This window comes from Bos grunniens, chromosome 11 (genome assembly GCF_055505025.1).
Source record: "Bos grunniens cultivar Pamir isolate PY7600 chromosome 11, Bosgru_T2T1.0, whole genome shotgun sequence".
NCBI classification, from domain to species: domain Eukaryota; kingdom Metazoa; phylum Chordata; class Mammalia; order Artiodactyla; family Bovidae; genus Bos; species Bos grunniens.
In genome coordinates, this window is record NC_141175.1 from 2679321 (window position 1) to 2697431 (window position 18111).

At 66.6% G+C, this 18111-nt stretch overlaps 1 protein-coding gene across 8 annotated transcripts in view; it reads right to left on the reverse strand.

The window, feature by feature from the left end:
* Nucleotides 1-18111, reverse strand: part of RXRA (retinoid X receptor alpha) — a 92817-nt gene that overhangs the window by 24368 nt on the left and 50338 nt on the right. For 7 of the 8 annotated variants that reach the window (XM_086323396.1, XM_086323399.1, XM_086323400.1 and 4 more), the window contains exon 2: nucleotides 3159-3424. In XM_086323396.1, coding sequence (XP_086179522.1) covers nucleotides 3159-3424 — 266 coding nt within the window. Of the gene's footprint in view, nucleotides 1-3158; nucleotides 3425-3816; nucleotides 4348-18111 lie in introns of those variants that run through there. The other variant, XM_086323395.1, reaches the window with a different exon arrangement.

Genomic DNA, 18111 nt, shown 5'->3' on the forward strand with positions numbered 1-18111 from the left:
CCCGAGGCCTCCCGCGGGCTGTGGGAGCCCGGCTGCAACACTGAACAGCTGGATCCGCTGGGCAGCACCCCGGAAAGGAACTCGGGCACTTCCTCTGTGGCTGTCCAAACCATGCTGGGTGAGTAGGGGCCACCTGTCCTGTCCCCCAGGCCACCACAGGCAGACCCTCGGGACGGGTGTCCGCCCTTCATAACCTGAGGCGGGCCTTAGCACCAGGGACGGAGCCCTCAGGTATGGTCAGCATCAGTGGCGGCTCCGCGGTGTGCCCAGGGTGGGGGCCCATCCCATTTCCCCTTTCACATCCTTGGCATTCACCTCAGTTCCCACGGAGCCTTCAGCGATCTCCTCCTGTCTCTCGCCGCCCCTCGTCCACGCCCACCACACCCTTCCTTTCCAGCCCTCGCGGGTGAAGCCGATCACCCCCGTCAGCATGGGGTGGGAGGCCCCTGGACCCCACCGGCCTCTGCCTGCCCATCAAGGCTGGGGGCAAACCCCTACACATGGCCTGGTGGACGCAGCTTCATGGCCGTGGTGCCCACAGCAAGGACAGGCAGGGCCCATGCGGGTCCTGCCCAGGGAGGCTGATCAGGGTGGTGAGGCCAGGGCGCCAAGGTGCCCACACGTGCCTAGCACTGCAGGCGAGCTCTGGGCCGAGGTGGGGAACGCCCCCTGGGCTGATGGAGCCCCTGAACCAGGGGAGAGGAGGGGCAGCTCAGCCCACGGTGCCTGCGGCCCGGCCCATTTCTGCCCAGAGCCCCCAGCACCGCCCGCATCCACTTCCCTGCAGGGCGCGGTCGAGTCGGGGGCCATCCCCGCCAGCAGCAGGAGTCAGACTGCCTCACTGGTTCCGGCCCCATGACTCCGCGGTTGTGGTTTTGAGGCGGAGGTGGGGGGATGCCCCCCTGAACTCCACCCACACTTCCATGAATATGGGGAACCCCAAGTTTTTAAGACAAACTGCTGAAGCTTAGAAGCTGAACTCGGCTCCCAGAGAAGGAGTTATGGGGGGCAGGGTGGTGGGGACTAAGGCCTTCCCAGGAATGGTGGCCAGAGGCTGATCCCAGGGCTCGGACCGCGGCTAAGCCACCTGCGGCCCGACTGACCTACAGAAGGACAGGCGGACAGCTGAGCGGTGGGTCGCGGCGAACGTCCGGGGACACACCCGCCCCCTCCACTCCCTGAGCCCCGGCATCAGGCTCGGGACCTGCGGCTCCTCGCTCACAAGCACCTGCACTCAACAAGCACCCATCGCGTGCCGGCGGCAACAGACTGGGACAGACGAGGCCCCGAACCCCCACCCCCAGCACCGCCCCCCCAGACAGGCTAACCCCAAGGCCTGGGGGCACCACTGCACCCCCCAGCACCGCCCCCCCAAGACAGGCTAACCCCAAAGCTTGGGGGCATCACTGACACCCTCGGGCCCTACCCCGCAGAGCCCCCACTCCAGACTCGCACCCAGGCTCCTCCGCACATGAGCCCTGGAGGCGTGCAGGGCAGGTACCAGGCCAGGGGGCAGCAAGGAGCTTCGCAGGCCTGAGAGCCAGCAGGTGCTGCCTCTGGCCCGGTTCCCAGGGGACAGGTGCAGGTCGGGCCTCATCTGCCTCTCGCTGAGCAGCAGGCACTCTGCAGCCAGCGAGGATCGGGGTGTGGTGGCTACGCTACAAAGAACACGGTCAGGCCCAGGAAGGCAGCTGAGACCCCTCGCACCAACCCTCCAGCCTTCTGTCTGCTTCTGGAAGGCCCGGACACAAGGGAGCATGGGCTCCCCAGGAACAAAGGGGCTGATGAGGGGCCTGGAGAGCCAGAGGGGGGCTCCACCGAGACCAGCTCCGGACAAGCCTAGCTGACAGGCAGGGGGCAGGCTCCAGACCTCAAGGCATCCCAGGAGTGGAGAGTCCTGGAGGCAGCCGCTCCCGGGCAGCAGGGAGCCCGCGGGACACGCTGACACCATTAGCCACACGTCTCTGGGCAGGGGGGCCTGTGCTGGAGTCCCTCTCGAGACGGCTGTCCTGCCCCCCTCAGGGAGACAGCTCCCAGAGCTCCTGTCATAGGGCCCTCCTCTACTGGGGCCTCCTTGATGGACAGGCCTTCCTCTACGGGGGCCTCCTCTATGGGGGCCTCCTCTACTGGGGCCTCCTTGATGGGAGGGGCTTTCCTCTATGGGGGCCTCCTCTACTGGGGTGGGGGTGCCTTCCTCTACTGGTGGGCCCTCCTCTACAGGGACCTCCCTCTATGGGGGCAGTGCTTTCTCTATGGGAGGCCTCTCTCTATGGGGATCCTCCCTCTATGGGGGCCTCCTCTACTGGGGTGGGGGTGCCTTCCTTTATGGAGGGCCTCCCTCTGTGGGGTTGGCCTTTCTCTACTGGGACCTTCCTCCACAAAGATGACAGCTGATCCCAGACATGAATGACATGCAGCAAAGGGGAACTCAGCTCTGTCAGGAAGGACAGTTTGAGCCCCAGAAACAAGGAGAACCCTTGGGATTCAAGCAGAACTCCCAGGCATTCAGCAAAAAATCCCACCAGGAGACCATCAGAGCCAGGAGACAAGATGAGCAGCTGGGGCCCTGGGCACCCCGGGCAGCTCTGTCGGTGTTCAGACAAGAAGCACCCACACTGGGCGGGTTGGTGGGGGTGGGTGGTGGACCAGGCCTCAGGGGTCCCCCAGACAAGAGCTGGCTCTGCCAGGCGCCAGCTGCCTCCTGATCTGGACACAACCCCAAAAGACAGACTGTTCCGAGAAGCATCTGAGCAAACTCGACCATGGAGACCACCAAGCCCAGGTCATCTCTGAGACTGCTTCCAGAGACAGAAGGTTTAAGTGATGGCACCTGCTTCCCAGGGGCCATAGAAAGTGAAAGCGAAAGTGAAGTCGCTCAGTAGTGTCTGACTCTTTGCGACCCCACGGACAGTAGCCTGCACTAGGCTCCTCCATCCATGGGATTTTCTAGGCAAGAGTACTGGAGTGGGTTGCCATTTCCTTCTCCAGGGAATCTTCCCGACCCAGGGATCGAACCCAGGTCTCCTGCATTGTAGACAGACGTTTTACTATCTGAGCCAACATAGAAGGTGCAGGTAAAGTCAGGCCCCGCCCCCTGGCGCTGGCCCCGCCCCTTAGTCCAGGCCCTGCCCCTGGCCCAGGCTCCTCCCTGCACTTACCTGGGGGCTGCCGGTGCCAAAGCCCAGGGTGGGTGTGGTGGGCACCGACATAGAGTGCGGGCCCATGGGGGAACTGATGACCGAGAAGGGCGGGCCCATGCCGTTGATGGGCGAGCTGAGGGTGCTGATGGGTGAGTGCAGCTGTCCCGGAGAGCCGAGTGAGGAGCCGATGCTGGGCCCCAGGGAGGGGTGCAGCGAGGGGGCGGCCATGGAGCTGCGCGCCGTGGGGGAGCTGAGGGAGGAGGAGTTCACCTGCGTGGAGAAGTCTGCAAGACAAGAAGCCACAGGAGGCTGGTCAGGAGCCCACACCGGCGACCCACTACCCCCTGGGCCACAGCGACCACGCCAGGTCGTGAATGGCAAGGGACTGCCCTGGACAGGGCCCCGCTGGCCTGGGAGGCCCGGCCAGGCACACCCGGAGCTCCCCTCCAGGCACCAGCCCCACCTGGCCCAACTCTGAGGTTCAGGCTGGGCCCGAGGCAGACGTAGGAAGGGCAGGCTGACAGCCTACCCGGGCAGGGAGGCCAGATGGCTGCCCCTCGAACCCGCAGCACCCCAAGCCCATCCACCTGGAATGCGTGGTGGCCCCGAGTTGCCAGCCTCTCTGCCCATCTACTCAGGGGGTCAAGGTGAAAGCTGACGTTTCCACCACACCCACCGTGCAGAACAGTCCGTGTCCTCTGCTCAGTGTGGATGAGCGAGTGAAGTTGCGAGGTAAACGGCAGGTCCCCTGACCCCATTTTACAGACGGGGAACTGAGGCCCCGCGTCCTTCCAACCACGCACGCACGGTGGGCCCCGCACACCGCACAGGCCTGCTCAGGGGCCCAAGCAGCGGTGGCCGAGACACCACACCCCCAGGCCCTCTAACACACGGGGCCCTGGAGAGGTACACTTCCTGTGTGCCCGGGGCCTGGTGGCCTGTGGCCCGGGGGCGGGGAGCTTCCTAGTGGGCCTGGTGGAGGGGCCCGGGCGTGCGCCAGGCCTGGAGACAGGCAGCCTACAGAGGCTGCGGTGAGAGGCCCGGACCTCCCACACACCGGTCTTTCATCCCAGGGTTTTCCAAGTCCCGTTAAGCACTAATTGGGCCTCCCTTCCCCACCCCGAGGGCTCAGCGAGAAGCTTCTACAGGAGGAAGGCTCTCTGGGGTGAAACTGCCGCCCGAGGGCCTGAGCAGACCACGGGAACTCAAAGAGGCCCAAACACGGCCGCTGGAGCCAGAGCTGCAGGCCACAGCAAACCCTGCCTCTGTCTGGCAGGGTGCCCTGAGCATACCAGGACCCCACCCCCCACCCCGCCCGGGGCCTCAGCCTTCCCATCTGAAAAACGGTCTCTGGGTCTTCCAGCCAGGCCTGCGGTGATCACACAAGCTTCTGACAAGTCGAGCAGGCCAGGGGTGCAATGCAGTGACCCTCTCCAGGCACCCCCAGGTTGGGGGGACACTCTGCCTGACCACCCAACAACCCCAGGAGGATTTCGCGTGCCCGAACCTGACAGCAGCCGTGCCCAGAGCGCCAGGCTCAGAACAGGAAGAAGCCTTGTCTGGGCATCACCCCCAAGTCCTCCCCCCCACATCGGTCACCAGTACCAACAGTCCTGGGGACACGCTGCAGGACACTACCACCTCCAGGCACGGCCAGGCAGGCCCGACTTTGGCCAGAGCCGAGCTCTCACCCAGGGCCTTCTGAACTTGTCCATGGAGGTGCTGGGCAGCCCACAGAGTGGGGTGGTCCCCCCCCAGGCACACAGGAGGCTCTGCCAACCCTGAGGACCCCCTTCTCTGGGAGCTATTACCCATTTCCTTCCTGCAGCCCCCAGCTTGCTGGGCACCCCGTCCCTCACTTGCCCTCTGAGGGAGGAGGGGCATGACAAGGGGGCCTTGAATTCCACGCCAAGGTGTAGGGCCCATCTGCCACTGCACCAGCAAGACAGCCTCATCGAAAACCCTCGCCATTCACAGAAAGGAGCATAAACCGTTTCACTGAAAGTAAGAGCTTATGGAGTCTAGGTCCAGATGGCGGCACCTACTGGCATAGATGGGAACTGCAATCCAGCCCTATGAGCCATTAGGCTTCCGGCACCCACATCAGGGGAGAAGGCAATGGCATCCCACTCCAGTACTCTTGCTTGGAAAATCCCATGGACAGAGGAGCCTGTTAGGCTGCAGTCCATGGGGTCGCTAAGAGTCGGACATGACTGAGCGACTTCACTTTCACTTTTCACTTTCATGCATTGGAGAAGGAAATGGCAGCCCACTCCAGTGTTCTTGCCTGGAGAATCCCAGGGACGGGGGAGCCAGGTGGGCTGCCATCTATGGGGTCACACAGAGTCGGACACGACTGAAGTGACTTAGCATAGCATAGCACCCACATCAGGGGGCTTCTCTGACACCTCAGCTGGTAAAGAATCCACCTGCAATGCGGGAGATCCTGCTTCCTTTCCTGGATCGGGAAGATCCCCTGGAGAAGGGAAAGGTTACCCTACTCCAGTATTCCTGGGCTTCCCTTGTGGCTCAGCTGGTAAAGAATCTGCCCACAATGCAGGAGACCTGGGTTCGATTTCCGAGTCAGGAAGATCCCCTGGATAAGGGATAGGCTACCCACTCCAGCAGGACTTCCCTGGTGGCTCAGGCGGTAAAGCGTCTGTCTACAATGAGGGAGACCTGGATTTGATCCCTGGGTTGGGAAGATTCCCCTGGAGAAGGAAATGGCAATCCACTCCAGTGGATTGCAAAATTTTCCATTGCCAGGAAAATCCCATGGACAGAAGAGCCTGGTAGGCTACAGTCCATGGGGTCACAAAGAGTCAGACACGACTGAGCGACTTCACTACCCACTCCAGTATCCTGGCCTGGAGAATTCCATGGACTGTACAGTCCATGGGGTCACAAAGAGTTGGACACGATGGAGCGACTTTCACACATGACCCACAAGAGGATGCCTGTAACCTGTGTGTCCAGAGATCTTCCCCAGGGGTTGGCGAGAGCAGGCAGGATGCAGGAAGGGAAGCAGACACGAGGTCTGGCTGCACACCCTTGACCTCAGTGAAGGCCCGTGACCTTGTCCACCCACCTGTGATGGACAAGGAAACGCGCAGCAGGCACACTCACCCAAACCTGCAGCTGCCCCCAGGCCCACGGTCACTGCTCTTTCCCCACGGCCCCTGGGATGCCCACTTGACCGGCCCTCGCCGCCCCCTCCCTGCGTGAGGAACCCTGCCTCAGCCCACGCTGCAAGGTGCAGGCTAGCACAGGCCCCTCCCCGTCACTGAGTCCCGAGAAGCACCTTTCTAACCTCCAGGGGACAGGGGCAGGGGGAGCAAGATGGACATTACAACATCCATTTTGCAGGCATCGTCCCCAGAGAGCACAGCAGCTACCGCTGGGGCCACAGATCACGTGAGCGTTCCGACCTCCGCATCCAGAAGCCCGAGGGCCTGGCCTCCTGAGGGGAGCCGCCCACTGTTCTCCTCTGGAAACGAGACTGGGGTCTGAAGCCAAGAGGGAGACGTCACCCTAGGGTTCCTGCAGTTTCCCCACCTCCACTTGGCCAGCCTGGGGCACTGGAGAGTTTCATATTGGAGGAGAAGACAAAGGGGCTTCTCGGAGGTGGCTGCCTGTAAGGGGTGGAGTGCAGATGGCAGGGTCGGGGGGTCCCCTGCTGCTGGCTGGCCATGCCCGCGGGGCAGGGCCGCAGAGCTCCCCACTCCCACAGCTGCAGACACTCGCGGGTGTGAGCTGGGCCTGCAGGGCCTGACTGCTGGCCTGCTTGTTTGTTTGCTGCTCCCTGGCAGGAAGGGGCGGGAGAGGCAGGAGAAAGCTCTGGCCGGAAGGAAGGAGGGAAGTGGCCTGTTTGGCTGCCAGCTGCCAGGCGGCACCCCAAGTATGAGAACCGCGAGGAGGGGGAGCCAGGCGCTGGAAAACTGGGCGGGAGAGCCTGGCACCAGGATGGGGGGCACTGGGAGAAAGAGGAGATGGGGGGGGCAGCGGTCCTGGGTACAGCCCACCCTCCAGATGTGAAGGGAGGGCCTGGTTCCCCAGGCCGGCTCCCAGGCTCACATGTATACCAACCGCTCCAGACCAGGGGGCTACGGGCCCCGGGGAGGGGCCACCCCAGCCCAGGCCCACCTCGGCGACCCCCCTAGCCCAGGCCCACCTCGGCGACCCCCAAGGCCCCCAGACTCCCACTTAGGGCCCTTCCTGTTGGCACACAACGCCACAGTGGACACTTTCCTGGAGCCTGGGTGACAATGCCCTGGGTGTATCTTCTGGAGTCTCCTGGAGTCTGGCCAGGCAGGGAACATTAGAAAGAAAAGTGCCTGAACACCCCCTGCTCCACGTGTACGGAGCCTGCTTCTTCCGGGCCAGTACGTGTCCCACCCTCCGATAAGCAGTGGCTACGATAAGGGCTCTTCTTGAAGTCACACTTTGGACTCACAGGGGCCTTGCCACCAGCGGTCACTACATGTCTATCTGATCCTGGGCTGCAGGGCTCAAGGCTCAGGCCCAGACCCCACCCTGGGAGCTGCTGACGCCCAACCCTCCCACCCACGAGGACCCAGGCCGCTCCGGGGGAGGGGCAAAGCCCAACTTCCGAATCTCCCTGCCCAGAACCTGGGCCAGGCCCAGGACCGCCCTCCGCTGACGCCCTCCCGGCCCCTGGGGACCAGCAGCAATCCGTGAGACCCGGCCTCAGACGGAGGCCGGGCCGGGAGTACACAGGGAACTCCAAGAAGAGGCAGGCAGCCCTGACCTGGGCAGAGGGGCAGAAGAGCTGCCAGGCTCGGGTCAGGAAGGCCTGCCTGGCAGGGTGAGGGACTGACCTCCTTCTTGGCACAGAAAGCGTTTCAGGCCGTAAAACTGACGCTATAAACGCAAACATCTGGGGGCCAGAAACAGATGCCACGGGGCAGAGACGAAATGCCCAGAAGGCTCAGCGCCCAGAGCACAGCAGTGCCCACAGGGCCCCGGGGCAGGGGTGCAAGGTCACACTCAGCAAAGTCAGAGACTGTTCCCACGGTACAAGCACAGGCTGCTTCTTGAGGTGGTGAGCTCCCCGTGGAGCTGTATGCAAGCTCGGGCATGGCCAAGCAGGAGGCCCTGGGCTCCCTCTGGGGGCCGGGGGCATTCCCCCAGCCGACAGCCCCCAACTGCATAGGCTCCCTCCTCCAGAAAGCCCTCCAGGACCCTCCTGCCTCCCTCCCCGCCCGGGCCCTCCAGAAGGAAGCCGGGGAACCCCCACCAACTCCCTTCCGGCCTCTGCCAGGGAAGGCGGGGGAGGCGACAGGAAATGCCAGCCCAAGGCGAGCCTCACAGCCTCGCGGCCAGCGGACCCCCAACCCTCGGAAAGCAGAGCTGGGGGGCTCCACCACTCTCCTGAACCTGCAGGGCCCAGCAGGGCGGGGTCCAAGCAGGCCCCAAGCTGGGGTCCAGAGCCCAGGCTGCACATCCTGGGGGCCAGGAGGGCACCAGGCCCGGCCAAGCAGGAAGCCCAGCAGAGGCAAGGGAGCGTGGGGAGGGGCCCCAGGCAGGAGCTGGGCAGGGGGCAGAAACAGACGGGCACGGGGGGCGGGGGGAGCGAGAAGAGCCCCAGGGAGCCAGCCCCCAACCCAACCAGGACCAAGCCAGGCTCTGAGCACAGGCGTCCGCTCCCCCCCCCTGCCCAAGGACCACCCTCCCCCAGCCCCCCGGAACCGAAACCCTCGTCGGGGAGCTGGCAGGCCCTCCAGAGCTTCCTGGGACGCCCACCCCCAGCCCCCGCCTTCCGGAAGGACTGCTTCCCCTGGCACCCGCGGGAGGCAGAAGTGGCAGCCGTGGGGCCTGCGGCAGGACCACGGCGCGCCGAGGTTTGGGGGGGGCGGGGGGCGGGGAGGCAGAAAGGTCCCCAGGCCCCATGGGGATGGGGCCCTCAGGAACGGGGGCAGCGCCCCTTCTCTAAGTGGGCGCACCTGCTGTGCAGAGAGCCCCGGCAGGGCCGGGTTCCAGTCCGAGCCAGGGGCCTGCAGAGGGTGGGCCAGGAAACACGGCCAGCCCATGGCCTCCACCCCGGGGCTCAGGTGGCCTGGACTGCGGTTCCTCTGGGGTAACATGGCCCCTTCCCCAACAACGCCCCAAACCGCAGCTCCAGCGTGGAGGACACGGGTCAGCTCGGCCTCCACCTCGGAGCCTCAGAGGAGGGTCGAGCCCAGCAGGCAGGCGGCCTCAGGGGCCCTAGGGAGGGGCCTCCCCACCGGCCAGAAGGGTCCCAGGCCCAGGAAGCCATTGACGTCAGGGGCCACATCAGAGCCCAGGGCAGCCCCGACTCTCCAGACCCCGGAGGAGACAGGAGCGGGGACACAGTGATCCAAGACACGCGTCTCCTTCACCCCTCGCCCACCACTCAGACACCCCGACACCCGACAGGGCTCCACCCTAGCAGGCCGCGTGGAAGGCAGGCGGCTGCCAACTGTTGCTTCCTGGCACTGCCCTTCCCAGCCTCTGTGACACCTGGGGGAGGGGGAGGAGAGGGCAGGCAGAGTGGACGCTGAGAGGCCAGCAGGACGCTGCTGAGTGAGGAGCAGACAGCATGACTCCACCGGTGTCAAGGCTACACCAGGGCCCAGAGGGACCAGGGCTGTGGACTCGGTGGACGGAAGCTCCAGCATCGTCACCACCGTCAGCCTCACCACCACCACCACCGAGGCCAGCATCCCCACCATCAGCACTACCACCCAAGGGACGCTTGCCCTGCCCCCCGAGGTGGCAGATGGTGACCCTGGGTGGCTTCTGCCACGAGGGACATGGGGAGACACTTCGGGGTTCTGACGGCGGTCCTGAGCCGGCCGGGCTGGCCAGGGGCAGGGGAGGAAGGGGAAGTGGTGGGCCCGCCCTCGTCGGCACACTGGCACAGTCTGGGGGCACTGCGGTTGGGCCCCGCGGTGGCAGATGTGGCTGGAGCCCGGCCGCCATGGTGGAAGTGGGGAGCGCAAGCGGGAGGCGGGGGTGCGGCAGACGGGGCTCCCGGGGCTGGCCAGCTGGCGCCTGGACCTCCAGGTCCACAAGAGAGCTCAGGCGCAACGGTGCCAGGGCCCTAGGTGGGGCGCTCGGGCCGGGGTCTTGGCAGGAGGCTGCCCCCAGCCCCACCCCCGGAAGCTCACAGTCCCAGGGGGATGGGGTCCAGCCTGCATGCCAGGCCAAGCAAGAGCAGCAACCCGGCGTGTCTGCACCAGCTTCCCCCCAGTTCCTGCAGCACCCAGAGAGGCACCCACGGAGGGCACTCCCTGGGGGCACCCTAGGGGCTGAGGGGCACACTGAAGCTAGAGGGGGCACTGCTCCGGCCGAGTCCCAGAGCTCCGTTCACCCTGACTTTCCATGGCTCGGGGAGCCAGGCTCGCCGGCGCAGGGAACACACCTGGCAAGACCCCCAGGACGCTGGGGCCAGACCACAGCGGAGCCCTGCAGCTCTGGCCTGGGTCCCTGGCTGCAAGACGCCCCCTCTGCCAGGGTGCTAAGACCACCACACAGGCTGCTCGGAGCCTCGGAATAATGGGTCCTGCTGCACGGATACCACCCCTCGCCCCTCCTGCACACTGCAGGTGCCCTGAAGGCTGGCTCCCGAAATGCCAGCTCGCCACCCTCCTGTCCCCTGCCCCCATGACTCCAGGGCCTCCTGGACCTCGGGGCTCGGCCGGTTCTTCAGCCAGGTGACCCCAGATGGACCAATCCCTAGGTCAGCCCAGCAGGTGGGCCTGTCCCCAGAGCCTTTGGTGAAGTTGGGGGTTGGGGGCGTTTAGGGTCAGGACTGGCAATGACTGGACGGTGGCCATGGCATTCGGAGACCAACCCCAGGGCCAGGCTCCTACCTGGGTACCATTTCTCCATCCGCCCAGCAAGGTGCCCACCCCACGGCACAGGCCACAGAGCCACCAGCTGGGTCCCACCCCAGAGACGGCTGGGGACGACGAGGATTCAGGCGACCTCAGTGACAGGGCCCTGCGCCCACCCCGGGGTCATTCCTCCTGCTCAGTGGCCAGACAGGAGCTGCCCCGGGGGGAGGCCAGGGAGGGGCCAAACCCAAACCCCCAGGCCTGCCGGAATCCCCGGCAGGAGGCACAGAACGGGGGCGGGGGGCCATAGGGAGGGGGCCACGGGGCAGCTGAGGCTGTGCTCAGCCCCTCAGTCTGTCCGACTCTTGACGACCCCGAGGACTGTAGCCCACCAGGTTCGTCTGTCCATGGGGATTCCTGGGCCAGAATACTGGAGTGGGCTGCCATTTCCTTCTCCAGGGGATCTTCCTGATGCAGGAACCAAACCCGCGTCTCCTGCACTGGCAGGCGGATTCTTTACCACGAGCACCATTGAACCTGCGTGCGACGCCGTCACCACCGCGGCCTCTGCAAAGCGGAGATCCCCAAACACAGGGCCTGCTGGCAGAAGGTAGCCTGTGCACCTCCCGCCCCTGCCCCCGCCCCCGCCTGAAATCAGAGCATCCTCGAGGCAAAGCTCGAGTCTGGGGAACAGCCGCGGTGGCCGCCCTGCCCTCTGGGAGCCTGGGGACTCGAGCAGCCCGTTGTCCCACCCGCGGGTGGAGAAGGGGCTGGGAGGGCGGGGTGCTCCCCTCCCAGCGCCAGAGCCGGCTCTCCCCCGGACGCCCAGCACCCCCTCACTCTCACGCAGAGACCCCAGGCCAGCCCGGGAGGCCCGCCCCGAGTTTCAGGCCGGACCTGCTGCCGGCAGGGATGCCCACCGTGGGGATGACGAGCGCGGGCATCTGGGAGCACGCTCACCTCTCTGGGGCCCAGCAGGGGCTCCCGGGCACCACAGCCTCTCGTCCAGGCAGCACCCCTGAACCTTCCCCAGCACCTCCGGGGCGCCAGCCCAGGTGGCGGAGGAGGGGACACGGGGAGTGGGGGAATTCCTGATGAAACCCCGCCTGCCCCACGGCTGTCTGGGGGGCAAGGGGGCCCCCCAAGCCCGCGGGCTGGCGAGGCGGTTTCTCTTCAACAGGAAAAGAAGTGATGCTTGTTTCATTTTGAGCCACGCCGCTCCGCAGGCTCAGGGGCCGCCACCCAGCTCTGTCGTGGAACGCGGGTGCCTCCACCCCCGGCCTGTCTGCTGCTCTGCATTTCCCGCAGCCCCGCGGCATGGGGGACACCCAGCAGATACTCAGGCCTCCTGTGCTGGATACGGGGGCAGCCATCCCAGGGGCCCTCCCGCCCCAGGATGCCGGGCGGTCAGGGAGCAGGGCGGCTCCTCAGGGCCCGACGTGGGCTGGCCTCTACGGGACATCCCCAGCCTCCCACCGCCCTCAAGCATCGCCATTTCTCGGATGTGGGCACAGACGCTCGGCAACTCCAGAGCCACGCGAGGGGTGCGGCAGGGCCAAGCTTGAGACCTGGGGGTGCAGAGAGCCAGCCCGGCACCCAAGGGGCTCCTGGGGGGCTTCTGGAGACCCCACCACCGCAATGTGCTTCGAGCCTGGCCCCTCGGTGTCCTCCCGGGGCAGAGGCTCAACCCCACCCCCGACACTGACTCAGCCGGAGTCACCAGGCCAGTGCTTGTCATGAGCGGAGGCGCAGGCGGCAGGGCCTCTGCAGACGGAGGCAGGGCTGCTCCCGTGAGACAGACCGAGAACTGGAGCGGGGCTTCCCCGTCTCCACCGCGGCAGGGGCACCTCCCGCCTGGGCCAGCACGGTGGCCCCCACGCAGTCCAGCTCGTCACCCGCACTCTCCCCTGCTAAAAGCCTGGGTGGGAGGCTCGCGCGGACTGCACCTCGGCACCCCTTCGGGCTACGTCCCACCGAGCCGGCCCACCTGGGGGCTCACGAGCTGGCAGGACTGTCCCCAAGCAGATCTGTCCCCCAGATCTGACCCCCACCCCGGCCACCCCTTGGGGACCTGCTGATGCCAGGCTGTTTCTCCAGTCCCCGCCCTAGATCCCCAGCAAGTGCAGGGACAGGACGGGGGGTCCCCACTCTGCGGCGGGGGACCGAAGCCCGGGAGGCCCTAGAACCTCATCCCGTCCTCACAGAGCATCATGTACCCTGACCTCACAGAGCACCCTGCCCTAAGGCCTCGCTCCTGACGCACCTCGCGGGCCAGCGGCCAGGAGGCTGAGACCCTCCACAACCCCCAGCGGGCACTTTTCAGGGGCCGCCGCGGCAGTAGAGGGGAGAAGCCGGCGGAAGCCACCTGCAGTGGGGGTACGCAAGAGACACAGGGACAGGCTGCACCCGCACCCCACGAGCCTCGGCAACCTCCAGCAGCAACGTCCAGCCCACGGGGCTCCAGGCAGGGGCGACGGACCGGCTGGCAGCTGGAAAGCCTCCCTGGGCCTGGATGACCGTGACCTCCGTGAGGGCCCCATCAGCCCCTCTGTACAGACGGAGCCTCAAGAGGCCACGCTCGGATCTGGCCACAGCCAGGCCACAGTGGCTGGCTCAGCGTGCCCTCCCCACCCCGTGGCAGCCCCTGCACTGGTCACTTGGGAGTAGGACCCCCGTGCCCTCGGCCACCACCAGAGCCTCCCATGATCCCCACCACGCCCCTCAATCCCAAAGCCCACCCTCTCCTTGCCTCCCCAGCACCCCTGCTTTGCTCTGGGGCCCTGGGGCCGGGGCCTCTGGCCCTACACCCGCTGCCCCTTCCTGGCCTTCTTGGCCTCGCCAACAACCACAAACAGCCTCCAGGAGGGGCCAAGACCAGGGTTGACGGTGTGCGAGGGGGACCTGGGGACTGTACGTTTCCATGGCTGGTGCCTGCCCTCGGGACACGGGCAGATAGCCTCCACGAGCTGCGAGCCCCAGGCAGCTCTGGACGGGAGGTGGGGGCTGGGGCTGCCGATCACCATCCAGCCAGATGGCTGACACGCACCCCCAGGGCAGCATCACGCTGAGGGGCTGCAGTGACCAGACCCTGGCCCAGGGCAGCTGGACTCCAGGAGGCCCAGCTTCCGGGGCGGGGCCATACCAAGGCCAGGGGACGCAAGCCAGGCAGGCAGGGGTCTCCAGCTCTCACAGCTGCCCGCCCCCCCGGCACGTGACACAGAGTAGCAGGGACCCAGAACCATGCCTCTCGAGGCTCCAAACCCATCCTGATTCCCCAAACCCACACGTCGTCCACAGAGCTTTGTGGGCAGCGGGGCTCGGTCCCTCCTGGGCACTCACGGCCCGCTGGACCTCTGGGCAACCCTTGGCACCTGGGCCCGCGAGCAATCGGCTGCCACCTGCACCTTCAGAAAGACAGCAAAGCACAACCTTGCTCAGTCAGAGGCCTTGAGCACAGCATCCGCACCTGCCCAGAGCCGAGCGGGCTGCACACGCGGGTGCGGGAAGACCCCGGAGATGAGCGGGAAGGCCTGGTGCACTCAGATGGCAGCCACCAACGGCAGACGCTCAGACGTGGCACACGTTTGACTCAGGGAGCCGTCCTTGCTTGAGGCCTAGTGACTCGATGCTACCCGCAACACTAACGGGCTGCTCTGGAGGACTTCCCAGACCACGAGCGACTGGAAAAGGCTGGAGGCGGTACCAAGAGAAGCCAGGCAGGAGACGATGGGGAAAAAGAATCGACCAAATGCCTAGCAGCCAGGTGCATGCTCTACGCCGGCAGGTCCCCAGACCTCGCGCGCGCCTCCTGTGTGCAGCCTGAACAAGGGTCCCCTCCGCCAGGGTGATGAGCAGCGTGCCTGCCGGAGGCTCAGAATGTCCGGCCCAGCCACCAAACACGATGACACCTTGTCACACGAGGGCTGCAGCCGAAGTGCCCGCCACACACACACACTCGCTGCTTCTACGTAAGAACTCCGGACTCAGGGTCAGCACATCCCACACCCTCTACGAGCACACAGCCGCCCAGGCCAGCCCAGGACGTTTTCTGTGTGAAGGTCGCTTCACGTGACTTTGAATGTTCTGTCGTGTCAAGAAACAAACCGACTTGGAAAATTCTCTTCCCTGCACCCACCTTTACGGACGAGAAAACCACAGCAGCGCTGAAGAGGCCTGTCCAGGCCGGCCTGTCGGGCTGCCCAGTGCTTGCCCTCGAGGGACAGCTGCTGGAGGGGTGTGGACACAGACCCCCACCAACGCCTCCAGATCAGGAAGGCAGAGCCCCCGCTGTGCAGGGCTCTGCGCTGCAGGACGCGGCCTTCGAGAAACCTTGGGCTCGGAGACCTGGACCTGGAGCAGCCTTCAGGGTCACTCGGCAAGGGTGGGCAACACCAGCCCCGGGACGTGTGCGTGGCACCAGCACGCCTGGGTGCCCGCCCCTGAGGTCCTGCGCAGAACACGGGCAAGGCTTGTAAAGGGCAGGGGAGGGCAGGCAGCCCCCAGCCAAGGCAGCCCGGAGCCCCGCTCTCCAGCAGGCTCTCGTTTCAGATGCCCACTTAACACCTGCCTGGAGCAGCCTCGCCTGGCGCCCACCACCATCCACGCGGCGGAAGGAGAGCCGGGCCAGCCCCCACCCCACGGCCAGGCCAGCAAAGCACCCTAGACGTGGGGGCAGGACCCTGGCCAATCACAACAGCAGGGACTCAGGAGGCCTGGACAGGCAAAGTGCTCCTGGCTCCCCCGCGTGCCGCCAAGTCCCTTCCCTGAACCGCCGTGTGGCTCTGGGACAGTCACATCGTGTCTCTGGACCTTGGCGTCCCCTCAAAACCGGGCACAGAGGAGCACGTCCTTACAGGAGCACTGGCAAAGCGGACGAGTGACCCTGGCACGGGGGGGGTGTGACGGCACCGAGCGCCTCACAGCCAGGCGGGGACGGGCGCTGCCCCCTGCACGATGCAGGGGCTGGGACCCCCTGGGATTCCAGCCTCCTCCAGGCCTCCCTGCCCGCCCCACGGGAGCCGAGACGCAGGGCGGAGCCAGGGCCAGGGCCGGCTGTCCATCCCAGGCCGGCCCTGGGCAGCCCAAACCCCACGGAGCTTCCTCGGCGGGTCCAGGGCCTCCTGCAGCTAGACAAGCTCTGCCCGCCACGGCCTCAGTTTCCTCGTGTGAAGAAGGGCCAAGCCAGACCCGAAGAGGCCTTCATCCAGGGACCCTCGGGGCGAGGAGACACAAGAGGCAGTCCTCCTCCCCTCCCACCCAACACCTGCTGTGCAGACACCAGGGGAAGACTCAGGACCCGACGAGAAGCCCTGAGCACGCCCGGCTCCGGGCACGTGCTGGATGACCACGACGGGGCCCGGGGAGGTCACGGGCTGCGGGGACACGCCTGGCCCCCACCCAGCTGTCCTCACCTGCCTTGCCTGGCCCAGACACCCACCAGGAACGCCACACCCCTCGGGGGAGACCCTGGCCCCTCCCAGGCCCCCAGCGCCCCTCTCCCACCCCAGCCTGGCCCTACCTGCCAGCCACCTGCGGTCCCCCGCCCACCAGGCCAGGCCGCCTCCAGAAAGAGAGGCCAGCAGGTGCAGCCTCATAGCCAGGGTGGGCGAGATGTCCCACCACGGGGGGAGCCGCACCGGCCCCCGGCCAGCCGGCCTGGGGTCCCGCGGCCCCTGGCGCTGCAGTGTGGCAGGCGAGCTGGCCGCGGAAGCCTGGGAAGGGGCCCAGGAGGCCAGCGTCTCTGCCAGGCAGCTGGGAACTCGCCAGAGTGGCCAAGTTCCCCTTTCCCAGGACCGCCCGGCCCCCCACCCTCTCCCAGACACCTGTGACCACAGGCCACTCCCATCGGCCGAAGCACAGGCTGCTTAGAGGAGGACGGGGACCCCAGCCTCGTTTCCTCAATCTGAGCTCAGCCTCGGCCTGCACACAGCACCGTGCATGGGACCCGGGCCCAGCCAGGGGCCAGCAGAGGCCGAGGGCAAGGCCCGGGCCGCAGTTCAAACCCGCTCACGGCTGCCAGCTGCCGGGGTGTGGGCCGGCCAAGCGGGCTGGCTGAGCCCAGCGCCCCAGCTGCAGGCTGGCATGAGGATGCAGGGATGGGGCGACAGCTCCGGATGCGGGGCCGGCCGTTGCCCCCGGACACTCAACCCCCCGGGTGCACTGACCCAGCCGGGGCCCTGGAGCAAGCCGACACAGCCTTCATGGGGGCCACAGACCCCCGGCCACCGAGCCTCAGGTCTCCACCTGGCCCCTCTGCTCGCTGGCAGCAAAGGTCGTGCAGGAGGGGCAGCAGAGGCCCAGGCTGAGCCCAGGACGGGCCAGCGGGCCTGGAGAGGGCGGTGGGTGGACAGCAGGGCTCTGACTGCCGGGCGGCGGGGAGAGCCACGAGGCGCCCCCGGCCCGGAAAGCAGAGCCCTGGCAGGAGCAGCTGGGCCCCAGGTGGGGCTCTGCCCCCAAGAGGGCAAGCAGGAAGTTGGGAAGGAAGGAAGCCGTCGTGGCTCCCGGCCACTCTCCAGCCACACAACAGGGTCATTCTTCCGGGGCACAGAATGCCTTTTGTAGGCCAGCGGCCAGCGGCCCAGCCCCGGGGCCGGCAGTGGCGGGAGGGGGCGGGGGGCGCGGGGGCTGCATCACAGGGCCCCCTGCTGCTCCTGCACAGGCGAGTGCAGGGTCCTCAGTCCCGGCCCCCCGCCCCTAGAGGCCCGAGGTCCAGCCAGCTGTACACATCCGGCCACACAGGCCGGCTGCCCCGGCGTCTCTGGCTGCGCACGCTGCGTGCACACTGCCTGCTCCGCGGCGGCTGGCGGACACGCTGGCAGCCCTGCCTGCCCTTGGGCACATGGAGACCCTGCTGCCCACGTGGGGCCCAGGCAGCCTCCCTCCTCTCCCAGGATTCCTCCAGAAGGGCCGGGGTACCCCTGCCCAGGCTGACCCAGCAGACAGACCCAGCCGCAGCCCCCTGCCCGTGTCTCCCGCGCACCCCACACCCTCGGGCACACGTTGGCCCCGACTGTAGTCTCCACCTGAAACCCAACCTACTGTGGGACCGGGCGGGAGGTGAGGGGGTCCATCCCCATCCCACCCCACCCTGCCCGAAAAGGTCCATGCTCGCGGAAACCCAGCCAGTTGGGGGCTCGGCGAGGAAGAGGGGA